General features: G+C 33.5%; 1 protein-coding gene across 1 annotated transcript in view; it reads left to right on the forward strand.

Annotated features, from left to right (window-relative positions):
• Nucleotides 1–26,146, forward strand: part of LOC138698540 (uncharacterized) — a 791,920-nt gene that overhangs the window by 420,030 nt on the left and 345,744 nt on the right. Inside the window, exon 4 of the mRNA XM_069824545.1 lies at nucleotides 1,991–2,020. Within this exon, the coding sequence (XP_069680646.1) occupies nucleotides 1,991–2,020 (30 nt within the window). The remainder of the gene's footprint in view (nucleotides 1–1,990; nucleotides 2,021–26,146) is intronic.

The raw sequence follows: 26,146 nt of genomic DNA on the forward strand, positions 1-26,146 counted from the left end.
TCCAATTAACAAATCGTAATTGGAACTTACAGGCTAATATATAAGAAACATCATTAAAATAATTTAAAGTTATTTCAGCGATCCTTGGATTTTTCACAGCAACATGAGACTTTAAAATGCAGTTTTATCAAAACTTTAAATTTTGAGTTGTTTTCTTTTTGAACTGGTCTGTCAATTTTTCCAGAATTTTTACTGTAAGCTATGTAACAATAAATTTGTTACTGTTAATATCTTACGTGAAACAATTTCTCTTCTAGAGGTCTTAATTTTCTTTCCTTTCTAAGTAAATTTCATACTGCAAGTCGTAGGTATATTTATTTCCACGACTTCACTTGAAGGGAAGTTTGAACCTCATTCGTTACCGGAGACACGCCTGTGAAGGACAACATTTGTGTAGCAAGCATTGTTCCCTTGACAACGCTGCTTATGACGTCAACTGATTGAATAGTGCTCCAACGATTTTGTTACATCAAATTTCAAGTACATTAGGCGCATACAAAGGACTATTTTAAGTGCGTATCTATTGCAATTGTATGTAAATTTTGATTGCATGCATTTCAGCCAATATTGACAAGAGTTCCCTGCTTATGTAAGGGATAAGTGGTTTGTCACAAGCTTCATCATATCGTATCGAGCGCTGTCATATGCTGCAGTGTGTGTTCATAAGATATTCCGAGAACGGGTAAGCGAGTATTAATTGATTCCTTAGAGAGGGTCGTGCAATTAGAATCTAATTATGTCGGTTACCAAAATACCACCAATAAATTCTTTATATACATAGACACGTTGTTAATTTAATAACGTTCTTCAAAGATCATCATGATGCACACATGTTTTCAATATTATTTATTTCTCCAATAACCCTTGTCATCGTCTTCTCAATTTCGCCTAGATTTTTCCCTTCATTTTATTTATTTATTATTTATTTACTTACTTACTTACTGGCTTTTAAGGTACCCGGAGGTTCATTGTCGCCCTCACATAAGCCCGCCATCGGTCCCTATCCTGAGCAAGATTAATCCTCTCTCTACCATCATATCCTACCTCCCTCAAATCCATTTTAATATTATCTTCCCATCTACGTCTCGGCCTCCCCAAAGGTCTTTTGCCCTCCGGCCTCCCAACTAACACTCTATATGCATTTCTGAATTCGCCCATACGTGCTACATGCCCTGCCCATCTCAAACGTCTAGATTTTATGGTCCTAATTATGTCAGGTGAAGTATAAAATGCGTGCAGCCTTTAATAAATAAATAATTAGATAAATTATTTATTTATTTATCTAATTATTTATTTACTTATTTATTTTTCTTATTTGATTAATTATTCATTACGCTTATTTATTTATTTATTTATTTATTATTTATTTATTATTTATTTATTCATTTATTTATTTATTTGTTAATTTATTTATTATTTATTTACTTATTTACTTACTTATTTGTTTAATTATTCATTATATTTATTTATTACTTATTTATTTATGCATTCATTTATTTATGTATGTACTTATTTATTTATGTATATATACATATATATTTACTTGTTTAGTTATTTATTTACTTATTTATTTATTATTTATATATTTTCTTTTACTTATTTATTTGCTTTTACTTCCTTATTTAATTAATTATTTAAATATTTAATTATTCAATTATTCAAGTATTTATTTAGCGATATTTCGGTAGCATCTTTATGGTGTACACTCAATTTAAATTGTGCTAGGTTTTATTTTTTTTTCTTATGTCTTAATCTCTTTTGATTGAAATCTGCTTATATACTTTTTCATTAAAATTTTATTGTGAAGTATTCTGTGTCGTAAGGCAAACAGAAAATATTGGTTCAGACTATTAAATTAAATTACGTTAAATTATCTATTTATTTAATTATTTTACTTAATTAATTATTTATTTATTTAATTATCTATGATTATTATGTGTTAAATATTAATATCGGTCAGCAATTAATAATTACGTTTCTTATGTTTCAGATTCAGATGTCTCCGGATTGTCACATCTCGGTAAGTGAAAGCAGTTACGTACGTGTCATTCAAATGAAAGAACCAACTGTTTTCTCTTTTTCTCGCTGTCTGCTTATCCTCTTCTTTTCTTCTTATTCTTCTTCTCTTCTCTTTTTCGTATTTCTTCCTTTCTTTTACTTTATTCTTCACTCTTCTCTTGTTCTCGTCTTCCAAACTTCTCACCACCTTCGTCTTTTTACATTCTCTTTCCGTTAGTTTCTTCTACTTTTTATCTCTTTATCTACTATTTACTTCTCTTCTCTTCTCTTCTCTTCTCTTCTCTTCTCTTCTCTTCTCTTCTCTTCTCTTCTCTTCTCCCCTCCCCTCCCCCTCCCCCTCCCCTCCCCTTCCCACTCCTCTCCTCACCTCACCTCACCTCACCTCTCCTCTCTTCTCTTCTCTTTACGCCGTCTGTTCTTGTCTTTTTTCCCCCTTCTCATATTATTTCTACCCTGTTTCTCCTTTCCTCGTCTTTTTCTCTCATATTTTTTCTCCTTTTTATCTCTTTTCGCTTTCTGCTTTTATTCTGTTCTTTTATACTCTTATCCCCTCCTTTTTCTTCTCTTCTTTCTCCTCGTCTTCTCCATTCTTCTCTAGTGCTGTTTTCTTATCTAACCTTTCTTTTCTCCTTTCGCCTTTTCTTCTCCTCTTCTCGTTTCATTTCCAATCTTTTCTCATTTATTCGCCTTTTTCTCTTATCTATTTTCTTCTCTTTTCTCTTTTCGATTCTGCTCTTATTCTGTTCCTTTATACTCTTTTCCCCTCCTTATTCTTCTCTTCTTTCTCCTCGTCTTCTCCTTTCTTCTCTCGTGCTTTTTTCTTATCTTCTCTCTGTTCTCTTCTTTTTCTAACCTTCCTTTCCTCTTTTCGCCTTTTCTTCTTTTCTCTTTTCTTCTCGTCTTATTTCCCATCTCTTTTTCCTTCTTTCTTTCTTCTTCTCGTTCTCTTTTCTTCTGTTCTTCTCATCTTTATCTTCTCTTCTTTTCTTATTTTCAGCTCCTCTGCTCTTCTTTTCTCATTTCTTCCTCTTCTTTTTCTCTTCTGCTCTCCTCTTCTTTTTATTTCTTCTGTTCTTTTCTTATTTCATCTATTCTCTTTTTTCACCTCTCTTCTTTTTTCTTTCTTTCTTTTTCTACCTTCAAATTATACATAACTAGGCTATACGTCTATCTATACGTAGACCCAAAGCCAATCCTATTGCATGTTCTGTGTAAAAAGCAGCATTCATTAATAAAATTAAGATTGCGATTCTCTCTCTAGATCACACACAGAAACTTGATCAGCAGATCTTACAGTAGCAGACTCTTACTATCTCCTTTGTTACTATCAAAAGTTTGTAACATTCTCTGTATAGCAGAATCCACCAACTTCACAAAATTTTGGTCGGTTCTGTAAGCGCTTCTTATTTAACTTGTGGTAAGCAATTTAATACAGAACTGGAGAAACGGATGTTGGAAATATTCTGGAATACCCGCGCTGGGGCGGATATGGCAATGGCAACCGTTGGAGCCGTGTGACTTCACTTCCGCCGTCTCCATGGCGAATGTTTCCTTCACGCTAGTGGCCACACAGATTGGCGCGGCGTTACGTAACAGATAAATTTTATAACAAGAGACTAGCCTGGTACTTCCCAGAATGGTAGCAAATATAAGTAATGGGTGCCATTAAACGACATAACTTCTCATTATACACAAAAAATCGCTACTTTACGTAGACATTTGTCAAATTACTCACGGATATTCTTACAGATTACTTGCATTTGCAGAGTAGGCCTAACAAAATAAAATTTCCACTGTCTGAATTCTCTCATAGCACTACCTTCTGCAACAGGTAAAACATACAATAACAATCGGGAGTACCAACGTAAACTGCTGACAGATTTCCAAATTCTTACACTAAACCTCGCCAAAAAGTAACCTATCATGAATTGTCTAACGTCATGAATGAACTGAGGATTTGCGTGGAAATGTATGTTTTTTAATACTTTAAGCTGTGGGCCTACTCATATATTTTCGAGTTTCGAGCGAAGAATAATCGAATAAGATCAGTTTTATTTTATGAATAATTTCAAGGGAAAAATTGTTCCGGGGCCGTGTATCGAACCTGGGACCTTTGGCTGAACGCGCCAAGGCTCTACCAACTGAACTACTCAGGAACCACACCCAACTCAATTTCTCCCTTTATATCCACAGACCTCAAAGTCGGCTCACAACAGTCAAGCAACCAACATTGAGTGCACACAACTCAGTGTGACTTGAATTGTGGTTTTATGTTAACGAAAAGTCGCAAGCTGTATTTGCAGTTTTATTTTATATATTGTGTATATTTCAATAGTTTTGGTGAAAATGTATATTTCAATTTAATATTACATAATATAATTATTGTCTACTTTGCCATTTTTTTTAACGTTTTCCATAAATTTTACGGTGAAACTAAAAACAGTTCCTTGAAGTGTAGCGTGTATAGGAATAGAATAAATCCCATGTATTTTTTATCGTGGCTGTAACTAGTCCGAACATTGGGGGACATTATGATCTATGTCAACGATTTTCAGTCGGTATTGTCCATGAAATTTTTAGAGACAAGGCGAAAAGAAGCAAACAAAACATGAAATGGAAAAATCCGTCACCCTACAGAGTATTGTAAGTATTGTATTGTATATGCTTCATGAAAGTCCGATAAGATTTAAAAATAACAGTTATAGAGAAAATGGTGTCAATTAACGACAAAATGTCTTCAAAAATATTTTTATATGCTTCATGAAAGTCCGATAAGATTTAAAAATAACAGTTATAGAGAAAATGGTGGCAATTAACGACAAAATGTCTTCAAAAATATTTTTATGATCATTAAACTTGTTTCAGTTAACCACATGTCTAGTCGAATGATTAAAAATGCTACGAAGACAGACAATAAGCTAGAAACCACTTTTTCGCTATCAGGTATATTGGAAAAGGTCATTACCGTGAAAATGTAGACATTGATTTTTTGCAGCATGCCTCTACTCTTTCTATAGTTCGTAAAATGTAAAGGTAAAAATCGAGTGTCTCAGAATTAGCGTAAAGATCTTTTATAAAGTAAAACTCGTGTATAAAGAGTGTTTCTCGCTACATGAAGCTCCTAATTTCCCCTCTAAGTACCTTGGGAAATTACAGCGTTGGATCGTTGGAACTGCCTCCCCCTCTAGCTCTCTGGCTTCGCTGGAACCAGACCCGGCAGAATTCCTAGCAAACCACAAGATCCCCGCGCGCCCTGCTGAATATCAAACCGTTGCCCTCACGCTGCAAGGTAACCGACACCTACTGGAATCGGACCTGGAGGTGACAGGTTCTGCATTTGCGACTCCTAACTTTTGGCAAGCTGGTATCACTGAGATCTCATGAATGTATTATTATTATTATTATTATTATTATTATTATTATTATTGGGCGGCCGGGTAGCTCAGTTGGTAGAGCTGCTGGCTACGGACTGGAAGGTCCGGGGTTCGATCCCAGGTGGTGACAGGATTTTTTCTCGTTGCCAAACTTTCAGAACGGCCCCGAGGTTCACTCAGCCTCCTATAAAATTGAGTACCGGGTCTTTCCCGGGGGTAAAAGGCGGTCAGAGCGTGGTGCCGACCACACCACCTCATTCTAGTGCCGAAGTCATGGAAAGCATGGGGCTCTACCTCCATGCCCCCCAAGTGCCTTCATGGCATGTTACGGGGATACCTTTACCTTTTTTTTACCTTATTATTATTATTATTATTATTATTATTATTATTATTATTATTATTATTATTATTATTAAACCCCAACATAAACCTAAAAATTGGTTTCATTTCCATTTCTTATTTCTTTCTTTCCTGTGATGTCTCCTTCGTTTTTATTTCGTTCTTCATTTTGATTTCCATTTCTTATTTCTTTCTTCGTTTTGATTTATTTTTCGTTCTCATTTATCTCTTTCTTTTGATCTATTTTTCGTTCTCATTCATCTCTTTCTTTTGATGTCTCTTTCGTTTCTATTTTATTCTTCATTTTGATTTCCATTTCTTTCTTATTACCCAATATGAGCAAATGCTGGATAGCTTTCGGTGCTGGACACCGGACTGATTTCATCGGCATTATCACCTTCATTTCATTCAGACCTAAATAACGTAAGATGTTGATAAAGCGTTGTAAATTACCTACTAAAATTTAAAAAAATCTTTCTTATTTCTTTCTTCGTTTTGGTTTCTTTTTTGTTCCTCTTCATCTCTTTCTTTTGATTTCTGCTCCGTTCTTCATTTTGATTTATACCTCGTTTTTATTTTCTTTCTTCATTTTGATTTCTATTCCGTTCTTATTTTTTATTCATTTTGAATTGTACCTTGTTCTTATTTTTCTCTTCATTTTGATTTCTATTTCATTCTTTTTTCTTCTTTATTTTGATGTCTAGTTCGTTCTTATTTCGTTCTGCATTTTCATTTCTATATCGTACTTATTTCTTTCTTCATTTTGATTTTTTTCGTTCTTATTTGTCTCGTCCTTTCGATCTATATTCCGTCCTTATTTCCCTTTTTATCTCTTTTCATTTCTTTGTTTTGATATATTTTTCCTTCACATTTTTCTCTTCCTTTTAATTTATTTTTCGTTGCTTTTAGTCTTCTTTTTGATCTCTTCTCCTATCTTATTTTCTCTTTCTTGTGACCTCTTTTTCATTCATATTCCTCTTTCTTTCGATCTCCATATCATTTTTATTTTCTTTCTTTCGATCACTTTTTCTTTCCTATTTCTCTCTTTCTTTATCTCTTTTCTTTTGATCTCTTTTCGTTCTTAATTTTGTCTCTATTCTAATCTCTTTTTTGTCCTTACTTCTTTCTTCATTTTGATCTCCTTTCCTTGTTTGTCTCGTCCTTTTGATCTATAATATGCTCTTGTTTCCCTTCTTATCTCTCTTCGTTTTTATTCGTTTCTTTGTTTTGATCTCTATTTTTTGTTCATATTTGTTTCTTCCTTTTGATCTCTTTTTCGTTGTTTTTGTATTTTTATTTTGATCACTTTTCAATTCTTATTTACTCTTTCTTGTGATCTTTTTTTTTTTTTTTGTTCTTACGTATTTCTATTTTTTTCTATATCTTTTTCGTTTCTATTTTCTTATTTTTTTTTTATTCGTTTCTCATTCTTATTTTTCTTTCTTTCTCGTTCTTATTTTTCTTTCTTTCTCGTTCTTATTTTTCTTCCTTTCTCGTTCTTATTTTTTTCTTTCGATCTTTTTTTCTTTCCTATTCTCGCTTTCTTTTCATCTCCTTTTCGTTTTTATTTCTGTCTTACTTTTGATCTCTCTTTCATTCTTATTTTTGTCTTTATTTTGGACTGTTTTTCGTTTTTATTTCTGTCTTACTTTTGATCTTCTTTCGTTCTTATTTTTGTCTTTATTTTGGACTGTTTTTCGTTTTTATTTTCTGTCTTACTTTTGATCTTCTTTCGTTCTTATTTTTGTCTTTATTTTGGACTGTTTTTCGTTCTTATTTCTCTCTTACTTTTGATATCTCTTCGTTCTTATTTTTTTCTTTATTTTGGACTGTTTTTCGTTTTTATTTCTGTCTTACTTTTGATCTTCTTCCGTTCTTATTTTTGTCTTTATTTTTATATCTTTTTCGTTCTTATTTCTGTCTTACTTTTGATCTTCTTTCGTTCTTATTTTTGTCTTTATTTTTGTATCTTTTTCGTTCTTATTTCTGTTTTACCTTTGCTCTTCTTTCGTTCTCATTTTTGTCTTAATTTTTATATCTTTTTCGCTCTTTATTTCTGTTTTAATTTTGATCTTCTTTCGTTCTTATTTTTGTCTTTATTTTTATATTTTTTCGTTCTTATTTCTGTTTTACTTTTGATCTTCTTTCGTTCTTATTTTTGTCTTTGTTTTTATCTCTTTTTCGTTCTTATTTCTATCTTACTTTTGATCTTCTTTCGTTTTTATTTTTGTCTTTATTTTCATATCTTTTTTCGTTCTTAATTCTTTCTTCTTTTTCATCTCGCTTTCGTTTTTATTTTTGTCTTTCTTTTTATATCTTTTTTGTTCTTATTTCTGTCTTACTTTTAATCTTTTTTCGTTCTTATTTTTGTCTTTATTTTTATATCTTTTTCGTTCTTATTTCTGTCTTACTTTTAATCTTCTTTCATTCTTATTTTTGTCTTTATTTTTATATCTTTTTCGTTCTTATTTCTGTCTTACTTTTGATCTTCTTTCATTCTTATTTTTGTCTTTATTTTTATATCTTTTTCGTTCTTATTTCTGTCTTACTTTTGATCTTCTTTCGTCCTTATTTTTGTCTTTGTTTTATATCTTTTTTCGTTCTTAATTCTTTCTTCTTTTTCATCTCGCTTTCGTTTTTATTTTTGTCTTTGTTTTTATCTCTTTTTCATCCTGATTTCTTTCTTCCTTTTGAACTGTCTTTCGTTCTTACTTTTGTCTTTATTTTGATATTTCTTTCCTTCTCATTATTTCTGTTTCTTTTTTCGTTTCTATTTTTTGTCCTTTTATGCTTATTTCCTTCATTTACTTTTTCTTTCCTTACATTTCCTCTTCATCTTCTCCGACCCTCCTCGCTAGTTTGCTACAGCAGTCTGTCCTCCTGCACCAACACTGTGAGTTGCCTACAGTGTCGCTCCTCTCTCCTCAAGGTTTAACCACCGCCGCACACGCCACTCTCGTGGACCCAGGCACGGGCCGACATTTGATGTTTACCAATTACTATTGTCCATTTCTCAATGTTACACGGACAGAGACGTGGCTCCTATATGTAAATTGACCGTCAGGCAGTGAACATTGGCACACGTCTCTTCCTCGTATCACCATGACGCAGGTACCGCTTCAAGCACGCATAATGGAAGTAAACACGTTCATGTTTATCATGACAATGCCTTCATTTAATTTTTATATTACTTATAATAGTAGTCCTGACCATCAAATTTTTTTCCTTAAAAAAACTCACCTTGAAGAATTTTGAAATCTTCAGCAGAGCACCCTGATGCGAACTTTTAGAAATGACTCCCTGTAAGCCGCTACAAACAATCTTTGAGTTCATAGGTAGACTTTTGTGTATTGCACATGTTCGGAACGTAAGATCTCTTATCATTGTATATAGGCCTACCAAGTGAGTAAAAAGTATTCAGCACTTCTTGTAGCTTTCCTTTTTTCAATTTTGTGAAGAAACTCTTAAAAAAGTTATAGGGGATGGGAAAGGATTATTTTGGACAGTTTTCCAAGACGTCGATTTTCATTTATAAAGAATGTGCAAAGGATTCTTGATTTTTTAATGGCACCATATACTTATTTTTCCACCTTTGGGTACTTCAGGTCTCAAAAAGTACAAAATAATGTTTTACCACTTATAAATTACTATTTTGAAAAAAAATTGCTTCAGATATTTATGATCCAAAAGTATGTATGTATGTATTTATTCACACTGCAAATAGGTAAATACCCGCTGGCAGTGGTAACTAATTACAGTCAACAATGACAATTAATAATAAATTACAATTAATAATAATAATATAATAATAATATTATTAACAAGGAGCATCCTAAATTAAATGAAGCACGATCACTTAAAATAACATTTAAAGTAAATCTAATTTATATTTCAACCCTAAGGTCGAACTTAAACCCACGAGTATGATATGTTCATACATGCACAAGTACCTTTCAGCACTACACTCATTTCGCTCTCGACTGCACTGGAACTACGACACATTTCACTGACACTATCCTGATTTCACTAACACTTCAAAAACATTTCACTGTTCAAATACTTTGCACTATCACTCACACTTTACTTACGTAACACACTTCACTGACACAACACATTTCTTCACTGATACAACACTTCAAATAACAAAACACCAATTACACCCTTATTATTCCATAGAATCGTACTTACTATATTAACCTCAAAATCGCTAGCCTAGACCTTATTCCAAGCTATTTTAGCACGTTCACTATAACTCACACGCTTTCACTGTAAATCAATCTGTTTTCTCTGCCACTATAACTCTCAGAATTTGCTTTGAAGCTCACTGCACTTTTACTACAACACACTGCACATCCATTATAAATCACTGGAGATTCACTATGTTTCTCTGCTTACTCACTATACTTGTAAAACCACAAAATAGTGTGCATAATATACTACCGTCTATTAGTAAAGTCCTTAAGCCTATTTTTAAATACATTACTGATAAAGCCTTTAGTAAGTCTGCAGGTAAAGCATTCCAGTCCCTGATAGTACGATTGAGAAAAGAAAACTTTCCAGTGTCCGTCCTCTGTCTTCTTTCCCTCAATTTATATGAGTGGTCGTTCCTTGAAGAGTAATTTGGCGGCTGCAACCTATTTTTTATTTCTCTCCAGTCAGGCTCACCTCTGCATGTGTACGTATACTGTATGTAAAATGCCTTTGCAGAACGTAAAGTTACATTTGTTCAGATGAAATTTCTGCACATTTGAAGGACAAAACTATAATTCTTTCAATCATTTATTACCATAATACACTCCTTTCTTAATTTGACTGAGCATATTGGGAATTAAATGAACGCTATTAAATGTTTCATATAAAACTATTTGTACCTCCAAAAGGAAGCTAAAACGGGCAAACTTGCATTAAGAAGTATCTCAAAGAATAAGCCCCTGAAATTAATTGAATCGCACTTTTTAGAAAGGAACGAAGTCAAAATATGCTACTTTTCAGGAGAGCAAAAAAACTTATTTTTAAGAAATAACAACCAGTGTACCAGAGCCGTATATAAACATTAACTTCATGTTAAAGATACAGGGACAGGTTTGACTAAGTTTCTTTCTCTGCCAATCAGTGCGCCTTGAAAGTATTGATCATTTCATCAGTAAAAATCAAAATGTCAAATTTTGACTTAGTTCCTTTCTAAAAAGTGTGATTCAATTACATTACTTATGGATTACCATGTACATTTAAAAATCTATGCCTTGTATTAATATTGTGGTTTAATTTCAATGGTGCATATCCATTTTTTAAACCGCCAATTTGTTTATATATATATATATATATATATATATATATATATATATATATATATATAAAACATGCGTTTGTATATTGTTCGTTTTAAGGTCTGATGAATTCAAAAATGGAAAAATTAGTACATGGTGCTATTTAAAAAAATAGAGACTCTTTGGCACACTGTCTATAAATGGAAAACGGTACAATATTTTTTGAAAACATGTTCAAAATATTTCTTTTTTATCCTCTATAAGTTTTATATGTACAGTTTCTTTATAAAATTAAAAGGAAAGTCATAAGCTGTGTTCGATAACTTTTACTCATTTGGTAGAGGGCTCACAACGAGTCACTGTGGCCCTAGATGCAAGGGCAGACAATCGAAAAGCCAAGCCAAGATAAGGGACAACTCATGCTGGAAGAAACTGTTGCACAATTCAGTGTTTCGATAATGAGAATACAATACTTAGGTTTTACAGAGGACAAACGTGTTATCCAGTAACCACACGTGTCTCTCTGATGCGTGTTATTTCAGGAAGTCTGTAAATGCAATATATCCAAGGTTTACCTTGAAAAAAAAAAACGCCTTTAAAGGACGTTTGATAATTTTTACCTACGAATGTCTGAAAAGGAGGTAAAAACGTCCGTGTTATCTTATTACGTAAAGAAACAAGGCAAGCAATTAACTGACTAGTTCTTATGAAAGGTGACCGGAGATCGATGTCGGGAATATCCTGGTAAGTTTGCGGTTAAGAAAGATGTTACGGAGAAGTTGATAATTTTTTTTTCAGGATGGGGGCATCTCTATTGGACCAGGGGCCTGTATCACAATGTTCACAATTATTGTAAATTGTAAATTTTGTTTAAAAATTGTAAACTTCTGTTTCACAATCTGTGTTTATAAAGTTGAACTTCAAAAAACAAAGTTAAATCTTTACGAATGCGCAGTATGTTACAACTGGAACTAGGAAAATTCAGATGACCCATATTTTCTTTCTAGATCTGTACATACATGAATATGAAATAAAATACACTATAGTGTTACATATTATATTTTATTACTTAAATTCGAGTATAGACGTTCCACTCAATGAATTAAATGGATGGGTGAATTGGTGAATGGATGATTGGGTGAATGAATTGGGGAAATGGGGTGAATAGTTATTTACGAGACAAGTTCCTGAAGGTTCTCTTCGTCTCGTTTCACAAACTCTACCCTCGTGCCAAAAACATAATTTTACGAATGTGAATCATGCAATATTTTTTTCTACGATAGCACAAATTTACATTAAACAAATATTTCAAGTTGGAGAGGTTATAAGATCATGTTGTCATGGCCATCTAAACTCAGAACCATTAAGAAATAAGTGTCCATGGAATGACAGACTGTTTTATTCATGATCACTTCTTCATGGCCGTCTAACCGGCCATAATCAACAAAGCGGTTAGAAAAAGTTGAACGGTACATCTTGTTGCAATGAGTACTAGACGTGTAACTTCAGAATCATACGGGCTGAATTGTAAATATGAATGTTAAGTTTGTTACTTATTTGTGTTACGTGTAATGCATTAATTTCTTAGTGAATGTAGTTTGTACAGTGAATATTACATTTTCTGTGGCAGTGCGTAAAATGAATAGCATTGTGTAAAGTGATTACTTATTTTTTTACGTACTAGTGTTTTAAAGGCTTACTTCACGCACTGATATCAATGAGTAAAATGCAACTTTAAGCAACATCGTAGAAAAAATAGTAATATGCGTTACAAGGGCGGTATGTTGAAGTTTTCATGTTCGAGGAAAAGTTTGAAACAGCGAAACGTAGTTGAGCTTTTTTAATTTCCGAAAATTGAAAGAAAACTTACCGCTCATGTATATCGTACATTATTTTGTGTGAAGATCGTTTATTACATACCTGAAAGAGGAATTTCTAATTAGTTGCAATGAAATCTCCATCTTGGTTTCTGTTCAATGAAGACAAATTTGCAAAACAAAAATATCTATCTTCAACATTGTTGCTTTAAAATGTTTTCTGTGTTTATGTTTACTATACTCCAGCAGGCTGTGATATACGTCTGTATTTTTTTCCCCCAGTCTATAAATGCGTACTTAAAACAAACGGTAAGGTTATGTAATGATTTATTTTTCATTTTAATATTTTAACAATATTATTTATATAACATATTGCAGTTTGTTGATTTTTTCACGGCTTTCTTAATGTTACTTGCATCACGAATGCAGTAACTTTAGTGGAGTTGTAGAGTTTACTTAATTTTTTGCAAATATTTAAAAACAATAATTAACAGTGCAATTTAGGTGAAATTGCAGTGGTAAGTTTCCAATTTATAATTATTACTATACTGAACGTCTCTAAAAATAATATGTTAAAAGCCTAAAGCAGTAAAATCAATATGTCACTTAAACGGTAAAAAGATGGAAATTGTTATGTGTGTTAGGTTGGGAATACTGAATGTGGAATTTTAGACTTTCCGCGGATTGGTTTTGTGCGGAAACCAAGCAAATACGCACGATCTCGCACAAAAAAAGTTTTGAAGTCAGGTACTCGAAAACGCATTCTTGCAAAGGAAATAGAGAATTAGAGAAGTTTGGAAGGGGGAAGCCGAAAATATACGTACCTAATAGCTACCAAATAAAGGGGGATAACGGACAGAACAACTGCAGGGCAAGATTACCGTTGGGGTTTTCTTAAATCCTCTGTCAACTTTGTTTGAATTTCCGAATTATACTACTCTCAAATCACCATACAGTCGAATCGACTACGCTGGATGACCTCTATAACAAAAAAGATGGTTATTAAACAAAGTTATAAATAGCAATGCGCAAATGTTTGTTTGGAAATGACACTGCAAATTTTCTGCATGCAATCTCCCCCAGGTGTCGGCTTCTTAGTGAAAGAGTTTTTGCGTCTGGACCGATCTAGATCACGAACTTCCGAAATGATACAAACACTTCAGAAACAACCGGTTCATTATCATTCACTGTACGCATTAAAAGCGGATTCAACTTGTTCCGAGTTTACTCCAGTGATGCGGTTTATGTAACGCGGCTGAAAGGTTAAGGTCGCGTAGTCCAGCCTTCGCTTCTTTTCCTCCAGTATTGAAGCTCTGAGTCATTTCTACGAACTTTTGGTGCGAAGGTCAAATCGCTCTTTTCGCACTTTCATTTCCATACGGAGAGATGAGAAGAATTCAGGAAATTACCTTCTCAACGCTCGCGTAAGAACCTCCTCCTACTGCTGCTGCTGCTTCTGTTGCTACTGAATATATTCTTTTCCTCATTTCCTCCCCCTCACTCCTAATATTTCCCTCTCCTTCTATCCTCTTCTCTTTCTTCCATTTCCTTTATCACGCTTACAACCAATATCTGAATTTCTTTTTCATTTCCTCCTTCCTTTTCGTAATTGTTTTCATTTATTTTCTCCTTTCCCTTCCCTCCAGTTTTCTTCTTTTATTCTTTTTACCTTCATTCTCTTTTTTTTCTACTTCTATTCTATTTCCTCTCCCTAGTTCATTTCTTTCTTTCATCATCTTTTCATGTTTCTTTTTAGTCTTCTTTTCTTCTTCCTCATTTCTTCTTTCCTTCTTCCATTCTTGCCCCTTTTTCTTTATCTTCTTCTTTGTTCTACTTTTTCCCTCTTTTCTTCCCGTCATCGTCTTTTCTCCATCCTTTTCTCCCATTCATCTTCCTGATTTTCTTCCTTTCTTCCTCCTATTCTTCTTCGTTCATCTTTTCTGCCGCCTTTTGTTCTTCCTTTAATTCTTTTTCCTATTTTTCTTTTTTTCCTCTTTATTTTGCTTTATCCTTATTTCCTTCTTTCTTCATCTTTTCTCCCTCCTTTTCTCCTTCTTTGCTATTTTCCTTTTTTCTTTCTTACTTTTCCTCCTTTTATTTCCTACTTTTCTTTTTCCTTTTTTTCTTCCTTCATTTCCTCCTTTCCCCTCTGCTTTTCTTCTTTTCTTCTTTTTTCCACCTTCTACTTCCCTTCTTCATTTTCCTTTTCTTCTGTTTCTTCTCTTCACCTTTTTCCCCTACCGTTTCTTCTTTTTTCTTCCTCTTTTCATTCTCTCTTTTTCATTTTCTTACTTTTTCTTTTCCCCCTTTCTTCGTTCTATTCTATTTCTTCTTTGGCCTTTTCTTCTTTTTTCCTATTTTTCCTCCCACCCTCTTTTTCTTCTGCTGTTCTTTTTCGATTATTTTTCTTCCAATCTCTTGCTTTATTTTTCTTTCTCCCCTTCTTCCCTTTTTCTTCTTTCTTTATCTTTCTTTGCTTCTTTTTCTTTCTGTCCTTTTTTCCTCTCCATCTCCTTACTTTTCCTTTTTCATCATTTTCAGCTTTCTTCGTCTTTCTATACTTTTTCCTATTTCCTTCTATTGCTTTCTTTTCTCATTCCCGTTTCCTTTTCTTCTTTTTCTTCGTCTTTTCTTGTTTGCTTGTATTATCCTTTCTTGTTATTCATTTGTCTTTTTCTTTTATTCTTTCCGTTTCACATTTTCTTCTTTTCATTTTCGCTTCAACGCGAAAGGAAACTGACTAATCAGCAGTCTCCTTCATTAATATAATTTGAGTCTTTAGTTCTGTACCACATAAATTGTAAATAAATTTCACCTAAAATGCAATATTTACTAAAATTAAAATGTTTAACAGTTAATTTTATATAAACTCCTAAAAGTCATAAATTGGATTTTGTAAAGTCCTAAGGCCCAATTGTATAAAACTCCCTAACTAAAGATCAACTGTGATCGAAGATCGAAAAGTGAACCGAGTTCAGACACTTCTTCTATTGTATAAAACTTTTCTGCGATCAAATTACCTTGATTCAAATGCAATCTAAGTTCACGTGAAAAGGATTTGGCAACATCGCATAAACAGGTGAAATACGTGATGCGCGGACAATGTTATACAGGTTTGTTCAGTGTTGCCAATCTAGCGACTTCAAATCTTTTTCAACAACAATTTCTTTTAACTTTTATATTGCTTAAATAGGGATTTAGTGACCTTTTTAGCACCCCATAGTGACAAAATTTAATCTTTCTTTGTTGATAATGAGAAATCTAGCGATTTTACAACTACTTTTTGGCGACTTTCCGTATACTGTGTTGGAGACACTGTTTTTTTTTTTTGCAATGTAAATAATGGCGGACAATAAGAAGAAGGTTGACTGTTCTCCAAGTTGTTATCATGTTATGGTGTTTGATACTGCTAAACATAATAAAGCTTTATAAAACGACAATTTTCGTTTACTAATACAGTTAATTAAACATTTATGAATGTACCTATCATATCCATTAATAATTAATGGTTGTTATAAACATAATATAATTATAGGTTATGTTATTTGATACTGCTGAACACGATAAATTCTTATAAAATATAAGAATATTTGTGTATTACGGCAAGAAGTTGAAAACATATATATTACCATATGTATTAATATTAATAATAATGGTTATTCTTTTTGCACAATCTGTCACTCGTATATTTCAAACAGAAAAGAAATAACTGAACTTGGAGAAATTTCTTCAGTCAAAGTTGACTTTAGTTTGAGACAAATTAATCTCAGATTAGACTTTATACAACACAAAATTCCAAGTTCAGCTAAAACAAGGATCAATTTAACCTCTGATCTAAGATTAAATGGTTTATACAATCGGGCCTAAGTTACCCTCAGCAGTGCACGTGTATATAGAGTACCCTATAGCTCCGTGGCACCGCCGCTCATCTGCATAGTTGCGTTGTACTGTTCAGTGAATGAAGTGCGCGGTCAGCATGCCAAAACAAACCGAAGGTAGGCGTTTGACATCAGTGTTCTGATAGAAGAATTTGGTAAGGAGTATTTCATGCAGAAAGAAGAAAACATTTTCTGTAAGGTATGTAACATAGAAATAAACAATAGAGAAACATTGCGACACGAAAACACATGTTACACGTGTAATAGTAATATGCGTTACAAGAGCGGTATGTTGAAGTTTTCATGTTCGAGGAAAAGTTTGAAAAAGCGAAACGTAGTTGAGCTTTTTTAATTTCCGAGAATTGAAAGAAAACATACCGCTCGTGTATCGTACATTATTTTGTGCGAAGATCGTTTATTACGTACCTGAAAGAGGAATTTCTAATTAGTTGCAATGAAATCTCCATCTTGGTTTCTGTTCAAAGACGGCAAATTTGCAAAACAAAAATGTCTATCTTCAACATTGTTGCTTTAAAATGTTTTCTGTGTTTACTATTCTCCAGCAATCCGTGATATACGTCTGTCTTTTTTTTTCCCCCAGTCTGTAAATGCGAACTTAAAACAAACGGTAAGGTTATGTAATGATTTTAATATTCTAACAATATTATTTATATAACATATTGCAGTAATAACATCGGCGAGTTTGTTGATTTTTCCACGGCTTCCTTAATGTTACTTGCATCACGAATGCAGTAACTTTAGTGTAGTTGTAGAGTTTACTCAATTTTTGCAAATATTTAAAAACAATAATTAACAGTGCAATTTAGGTGAAATTGCAGTGGTAAGTTTCCAATTTATAATTATTACTATATTGAACGTCTCTAAAAATAATATGTTAAAAGCCTAAAGCAGTAAAATGAATATGTCACTTAAGCGGTAAGAAGAGGGAAATTGTTATGTGTGTTAGATTGGGAATACTGAATGTGGAATTTTAGACTTTCCGCGGATTGGTTTTGTGCGGAAACCAAGCAAATACGCACGATCTCGAACAAAAGAATTGTCCACAAAGCATGGAAACGTGCTTTCCACTTCCGACTTTCCCGCTAATCGATCTGAATTTTATAATGACTTATGTTGGAATTATCGGATATTCCATTTGAAAAAATCGAAAATAGTCATTTTCAAGAATTCGTGGAAAAATATACAGAAAGAAAACTTCCTTGTGTAACAACATTACGTGGATATCATTTACTGCCCTGCTATGAAAATCTGGTAGCTCTCATAAGAGAATCTGAAAATGTTTATGATAATTCATTGTAATGTATAGACGCTCGTTAAGTTCATAGAAGATATAGTTTTCTTTAATGAGATGTATGTATTTTCAGCTAATAATTCCAACCTGTACGACGTCTACAGTATGTAATTGCAACATATTTACTGTAAAAATAATATTTGTTTGACTTAAAAGAAATAGTTTATTCTTATTGAGTCTTAAAAATAATAATTTGTCGCAAGACTACTGTAAAATATATCTAACTACTGTTCACAACGTACACACACAGAGACACAAGATGTAAACTAGCGGTGACCAAACCTCGAGCTGCAGTGATTACATGCGACAGACAGCCTATGAAGTAAGGAGACGGAGGAAAGGTACTCGGCATGAAAACTATAACCAGAGGTGGTTCCTGTACTAACATCTTGATCAATCCTGCGGATAAAAATCTCAAGTTCTGCTGTATCAGTAATGTCACTGCTGTCATCAAGAGCCAGTGAATAGTATGCGATTTCTTTTGCTTCTTTTCTAACCTTCCTCTTGAACATTATCAAGAATTTTCTAAATTCTTCTCTCGATAGTTGGTCGAAAAATTCGTAGTTTTTTCAAAATTAAAAACTTCTTATGGAGAAGTTATTTAAGCTATTTTAATCATTACTCTTTTCAGAAATTCTGTTCTATTGAAAGGCTTTAGAGCACGAGATATTTCAAACCCCATTAGGTAGCTGACTTCCTTACATTTATTTATCTCATCTTTCTATTCCTGGCTATGATTTAAGACATGTCAATTCCTGGCGTTTAACACTTCGTTGGCACATAATATTGAATCAGTTTTTCTACAATATTATTATTAAATGAATAACTAATAAATAGTTACCCTCATCTAAAGATTAAGAAGATTAAAATTGAGATAAAACCTAATAATTTCATCCTTCTAAGAAGATCTAAAAATATCAATATTCATGCACGTACAGAAGAATTATAGAAACACATACTTAGTGGTCAATAATAATAATAATAATAATAATAATAATAATAATAATAATAATAATAATAATAATAATAATAATACATTATTCAGCGTGACAATTAATGTTTCTATATACATCTTGATTACAGGACTTTTAACACTGTATCACTTCGGAATATGTATGATAAGACTTTCTTGTGTTAAATTCTAACGTACCTTGTTTACATGTTTCGACCTTTTATGGGTCATCCTCAGAACTGGTCGTTGTTGGTCTTGGCGCCTCTTGTTTTGTTTCCTGTGAGGGTGTGTTCGTGTGGTGTAATGTAGAGTCAAAGAGTGTGTGTGTTCTGAAATTGAGTTGTGTGTTGAGAATTTCGTTGGGGTGTGTTTTCGTGTGTCTGTATAGGCCTATTTCATATTGTTTTAGTGTCCAACCAAAAAGCCAGAAACTAAACACACTAGAAGAATATGAAATATACACGATGGAATCACGACACCCGCTTTGGTCACCCCTGATTGTAAACACACACAGTACAGTACAGTACCGGGGAGACTGATTCTCTGCTTCTTGCACTGTTTTGATTGATAGGGCTCTCCGTACACAGGGAGGTTAGAAATGCTCGACTTTTACCTAACTTGTATCACAGGTTAGTATATACAGTTGCGAAGCTTGGGTGATTTTTTTGCATTTCTCGCGATAGTTGCTAGCCGCTTGGAGCGCTGTGAGTACTAGGAACAATAGACTGTGTCACTGCCATCGTGATCTAATACAGGCCGTAAGGCAAACCATGCGACTCGCTTAACCCGATCACGAAGAGTGGCTTTTAAATCATATAAATTAGTTGGAATATATAAAGAATAATATATATATATTTCTCTAAAATGTAGTGTTATTGCAATAATAAAATTTAAAACAATGATTATGAGACACTTCAGACATAATTCACTTGCGAGTTAAGGTGAAATATTATTTTTGGTGTGAAAATTACGTTGTTCGTATGTGTAATGCCTCCCTTTATTTTAATTAAATATTGCGAAATTCTTGTACATTCATTTATGCATTTACGATTCAATAATTTTCAGTTGCATCGCACGAATATTTAGATATGTTGAAATTATAGGTTATGTTTACTGTACCATTACTTCAATATTCGCATTTATACATTATAATTAAGCATAATGTCATGTATGATACGCCGCACATTCAATTTGTCTGTATTTTAATACTACAATTGAGTACGTAGTGGATTATTGTATTTATATACTTCCTAACAGACGAAGTAACACAATCGTACGTACACTAATTTCATAGGAGTGGTATGGTAAATTTTCTATCTACAATTAAGGAATGTAGATATGCTAAATTAAAATCACAACATAAATTCTTTTTTATTAAACTTCAAAATAGCTTCCATTCTAAACCTAAAATGTTGATGCGAATAGATTATGTTAACATGTAAAATTCGCTTCATAATAAAATAACACAGTTTTGTAATTATTTCTGCAACAAATTATGCAATAAGAAGTTAAAAGGAACTTATGGACACATTACACTAAATGAAACTTAGCAATGATACGCAATAAAGTTATAATATACTATTTCACTGAGCTACATACACTGAAATAGAAAACCCCAACATATATTCTGCTCGGGAAAGGGTCTGTGCTGAGGCGATAGTAGCGATCCTGGTGGTCAGCAACTATCTATGTTTGCATATTTATTAAGTATTGAGCTTCGCAACTGTATATACTAAACTGTGCTTGTATCCAAAGTGACTGAAGGGAGGGATCTACAACATTAGTGACCAAATCCTTGATTCCGTACAGTCATGCTGGGAATGTCTCTGACTTTATAAAACTGTGCTCAATCGTGGCTCCTTGAGGAGTCCCTGTGCCACATAGAAGCTCATACGGGCCCCAGGCCCATATTCTTACACAGCCTTGTATAGTAGGTCACGATAATTCAGCGAGCGTCCCAGTTCATGCTGAAATTCGCTAATCTCAGCAGAAGGCCGTGATAACAAGTGCATATAATGGGCTGCTTCCGGGTTCATGACGCCGAGAAAACACACGAGAACGGAATTCCACATCAGGTTGTTTAGAGTAGGCCTACAAAAAATTTATAACTGCGTGATACAGAACAAAGATAAGTGGAGCGAGATACGTTTTATGTAAATATTAGCGGCTTGTGCAGCAAATGCTGCAAACTAAGTTCATTAGACGTTCAAATAAACATTTTTCAGATTTATTTTCAATGAAGAATACCAGACATTCTGAAAGTTATTTGCTTCCATAATAATGAAAGATACTCTCTCTCGAGCCAATACTGAAGAGAACCACGCATGTAAATATCTACACCACACCGCCATTAAATATATGAAAAAGACCCAACCCCACTTGATTAATAACTATAAAAATATTTGATTTTTAATAATATTATTATCTTACGTAAGTTTTATAGCTTCCACTAACGTATTATATAGCCGCCACTCAGTAAAATATAGAAATCAAAATCTAATTTAAGTTATTCTCTACATCTACTTATATAACCCCAAAACGTTTCACTTTCATATCATCAATATAGAATTAATAGGTATAAGTAATGAAAAATAGTCACATCATGGCATTAACTACAATAATATTTCATTTCTAATGAAAATAATGTCATCAAACCACCTCAAGTTTTGTAGTTTTTAATATCCAATACACAGCTATACCCAGAAAATTACACACCACAGAATCGAACCGGTATATTATTTTTAGTAAGTGAAGTTTTTAATAACCAATTTAATTTGAGCTCTAAATATGTCAGCATTCTTGCAGATCATGGCCTTCGTGTAATATTGTTTACTGTAGTGTGTGTTTTGTTTTATTCTGAAATGCAATTAGCTAGTTCCCAAAACTGACGACAGATGGATTTTGGAAAAGAGGAAAATTATGTTGAAAATTGACATTTCACTGAAAACTATTTTTCTGAAAAACTTTGAGTTCCAAGCTTCAAAATGAGGGGTCATTTATTAAAATCCGTTCAGTCTTTTTCCCGTAATTTCCATTACCAGTTCAAATTATATATATATATATATATATATATATATATATATATATATATATATATATATATAGATTTCAAGCTATGATGATTTTTCAGTTTAAAATTTTGCACATATTTGTCGTCATTGTTGCCATCATAGTATCACCTAAGTGTTAATCACAGTTAAGTCTGTTACATTTCCATCTGTTTAACATGACTTGCCTGAATTAAGTCTGACATAAATTAGAGTGTGTTTAGTTTCCTTGTATGTAGTTGAGTTACTCTTTTGAATGCACACTTAACTGATTTAGACTACATAAATCTGACCACTCCCATTCACGTGCTGCACAGTTGCCACATTCCTTGCGACCTTCGACCACTCAATGACTGCTACTTCAGTTTATTCATAGATGTGACAACTCTTCCTCTACGTGGAGATGAAAAGAAGCTGGTTGAAGCTGGAGCACATAAAAAACAAAATATAATGACCTATTGACATGCATTGAATTCTTACTCTTTAAAAATGACACTATTCATGATTCTAAGCTATTTTATCAATTTTATTCTGCAATGTACAAAGATATGCCAATCAAGTTAATTTGGAAAAAGATTTAACTTTAGATAAACAATGGTGCGAATTCTTCAATTCCAATAGTTCTGCGAGCATTGACATTTTCTCAGAACTTTTAAAAATGTTCCAATTCTATTTATTTATCCCAAGTCACAATGGAAGTGTTGAGAGAGTATTTTCCCTGATATCTGCTCAATGGACAAAAGAACGAAATCGCATGCTAACGAAGACAGTCAGAGGTATCATCATAGTGAAATATAACTTCAAGGACATGTCCCGTGAACAGTTCCATAGTTATTTGTTACAAGATATAAGTTTGTCTCTCAGGCTCTTGTGCACAAAGTGGGCACCACCGATAAGTAGGGTACAGATGTAATACTGATCCAGCAACTAGTGAGAAAACTAAGGTGAACCAGTGTTTTTATCTAATTTTGTTGACCGATTTTTAAAAAGTCCTCCTTTTTTTTAGCAATGTCTTCTTATTTTAAATTCCATGTCCTACTGTAGAATTTCTTCTTATGGTAACCCTACTTCCATGCGTTTTTATGGGGACACTTTTCTTTTTCTTCTTCTTCTTCTTCTTCTTCTTCCCTTCAAGTATTAGGCCAAATGGCCTGTTACGATCACACAGTTGAATTTTCAATCCAGCGCTTCTTTGGACGACCGAGAGATCTCTTCCCGTTTGGACGATAGTGGAGCATGAGTTTGGGATTCTATCTCTACGCATGCGATGCAGATGATTTATCCAGTTGTTCCGATAATGTTTTACGTGATTAATTACAGGTTCTAGTTGTAATTATTCCATTACATCTTCATTGCGTTTGTGATACCATTTCGTATATCCCGCTGTATATCTCATAAATTTAATTTCATTGGCCGTTATTCTGTTTTCGTCTTTCTTCCTCAATGTCCATGCCTCTCTGCTGTAACAAAGTACAGGTCTCGCCAAGGTCTTGTATAGGCGAATTCTAGTATGCCTTTGTACTAGGGAAGGTTTCATAATGTTGTTAATTATTCCCATTGTTTTGGGCCGGCAACCCGTTGGGCTGTAATTTCATAACTGCTTTCAAATCTCACAATAAGCCTCGGATGGGGATACTTTTATCTTATCAAACTTACGTTATCCTGTCTTTTTCTTCTAACTTGCTTCTATTCCAGCGCCGAAATTTACCCAACATTATTATTATCCGCTCATGAGACACTTGGACGCAATAATTATTAAATCTTACAACAAAATTGTAGACCTATTTAGGAGAGTAATCTTATTTCCATTACACTAATTCCTTTATAGTCGGTATACTCAATCATAAAGATTAATTTCCTCAAATCCACTGTCACCTTTTCTCTTGTCTTATCTGAAAGCTGCAGCCTACGATTATATTATTGATCTCGGTTATAAAATACTAGCATTATTATTTAACTCTCTTGAACTTGTGTATTTTCCAGCCCTAAAACAAACAAACAAACATTTCTTTCTGTGTCGCTTGCGATGACCCCTGCTTCAAAACAATTGATAACTCTTTTGCTTGGCACTGCATTCTTATCTCTGGCCTTAGCCTTGGAGATTCAGTACTCCCACTCTTCGGAGAATTTTTACTCGAGTAACGGGACCCGCCGAGGACAAACAGCTTTTCCACTTGACTTCATGCAGCCATGAAAACCTATAATTATTATTTAAATAGCACGATGTTCTTCTTGGTTTTCTAGCTGGGTACATGCAATACCTGGTTCTAATGAAGTGCATAGGTAGTAATATAAACATGGGGGCATGAGATAGATACTCTGCCAGCCATAATAAATTCACTTCAATTAACTTTCCCAATGTAAAAAAATAAATCTTGGTTTTCTCATACATCATCTCCTGCTCATACTTCTGTTTCTCCTCAGTCTTCTCATCCTTTTATTCATTTCATATTTCTACTTCTCATCCAGCTGTTCTTTCTCCTGAGTCTCTTTCCCATACTTCTGTTTCAGTCTTCTAATTATATTTATCACCTCTTCTTTCTACTTCTCGTTCAACTGTTTCTTTTTCTTAATCTCTTTGTCATACTTCTGTCTCTGCTCATACTTCTGTTTATTCTGAGTCTTCTCTTCCTTTTCTTCATCTCATATTTCTACTTATCAACCAACTGTTCTTCCTGAGTCTCTTTTCCATACTCTGCTCCTCCTCATACTTCTGTTTTAGCCTTCTAGTACGTTTTATAATCCCATGTTCCTACTGTATTTCTCGTCCAACTGTTCTTTTTCCAGAGTTTCTTTCTCATACTTCTGTTCCTGCTATTACTTCTGTTTCAGCCTTCTAATTCTTTCTATCATCTCATATTTCTACTTCACATCCAGCTTTTCTGTTTTCAGAGTCTCTTTCCCATACTTCTGTTATTGCTCATACTTCTGTTTCAGTCTTCCGATTATATTTATCATCGCATCTTTCTACTTCTCGTTCAACTGTTTCTTTTTCTTAATCTCTTTGTCATACTTCTGTCCCTGCTCATACTTCTGTTTATCCTGAGTCTTCTCTTCCTTTTCTTCATCTCATATTTCTATTTCTCTTCCAACTGTTATTTTTCCTGAGTCTTTCTCATACTTCTGCTCCTGCTCATACTTCTGTTTCAGTCTTTTAATTCCTTTTATTATCTCATATTTCTACTTCTCATCCAACTGTTCTTTTTCCTGAATCTCTTTCCCATACTTCTGCTCCTGCTCATACTTCGTTTCAGCCTTTTAATTCCTTTTATTATCTCATAGTTCTACTTCTCATCCAACTGTTCTTTCTCCTGAATCTCTTTACCATACTTCTGCTCCTGCTCATACTTCTGTTTCAGCCTTTTAATTCCTTTTATTATCTCATATTCTACTTCTCATCCAACTGTTCTTTCTCCTGAATCTCTTTCCCATACTTCTGCTCCTGCTCATACTTCTGTTCCAGCCTTTTAATTCCTTTTATTATCTCATATTCTACTTCTCATCCAACTTCTTTTTCCTGAATCTCTTTCCCATACTTCTGCTCCTGCTCATACTTCTGTTTCAGCCTTTTAATTCCTTTTATTATCTCATATTCTACTTCTCATCCAACTGTTCTTTTTCCTGAATCTCTTTCCCATACTTCTGCTCCTGCTCATACTTCTGTTTTACCTTCTACTTCTTTTTATCATCTAGTATTTCTACTCATCCAACTGTTCTTTTTCCTGTGTCTCTCTCATACTTCTGCTCCAGCTCAAACTTCTGTTTCTCCTCAGCATTCTCTTCCTTTCTTCATCTCATGTTTCTACTTCTCATTCAAATGTTTCTTTTCCTTAATCTCTTCCTCATACTTCAGCTCATACTGCTGTTCTTCTTCAGCCTTCTGTTACTTTTCTTCGTCTCGTCTTTCGCTTTCTCATCCCACTGTTCTTTTTCCTTAATCTCTTTCTCATACTTTTGCTTCTGCTCATATTTCTGTTTCTCCTCAGCATTCTCTTCTTTTTCATCTCTTATTTCTACTTCCTTAAGAGATTAGTTCTGCTCTTGCTCAAACTTCTGTTTCTCCTCATTCTTCTGTTCCTTATCTTCATCTCGTGTTTCTCCTTCTAGTCCCTGTGTTTCTTTTCTTCAACTCGTGTTTCGC

The sequence above is a fragment of the Periplaneta americana genome, chromosome 4, assembly GCF_040183065.1.
Source record: "Periplaneta americana isolate PAMFEO1 chromosome 4, P.americana_PAMFEO1_priV1, whole genome shotgun sequence".
Classification (NCBI taxonomy): domain Eukaryota; kingdom Metazoa; phylum Arthropoda; class Insecta; order Blattodea; family Blattidae; genus Periplaneta; species Periplaneta americana.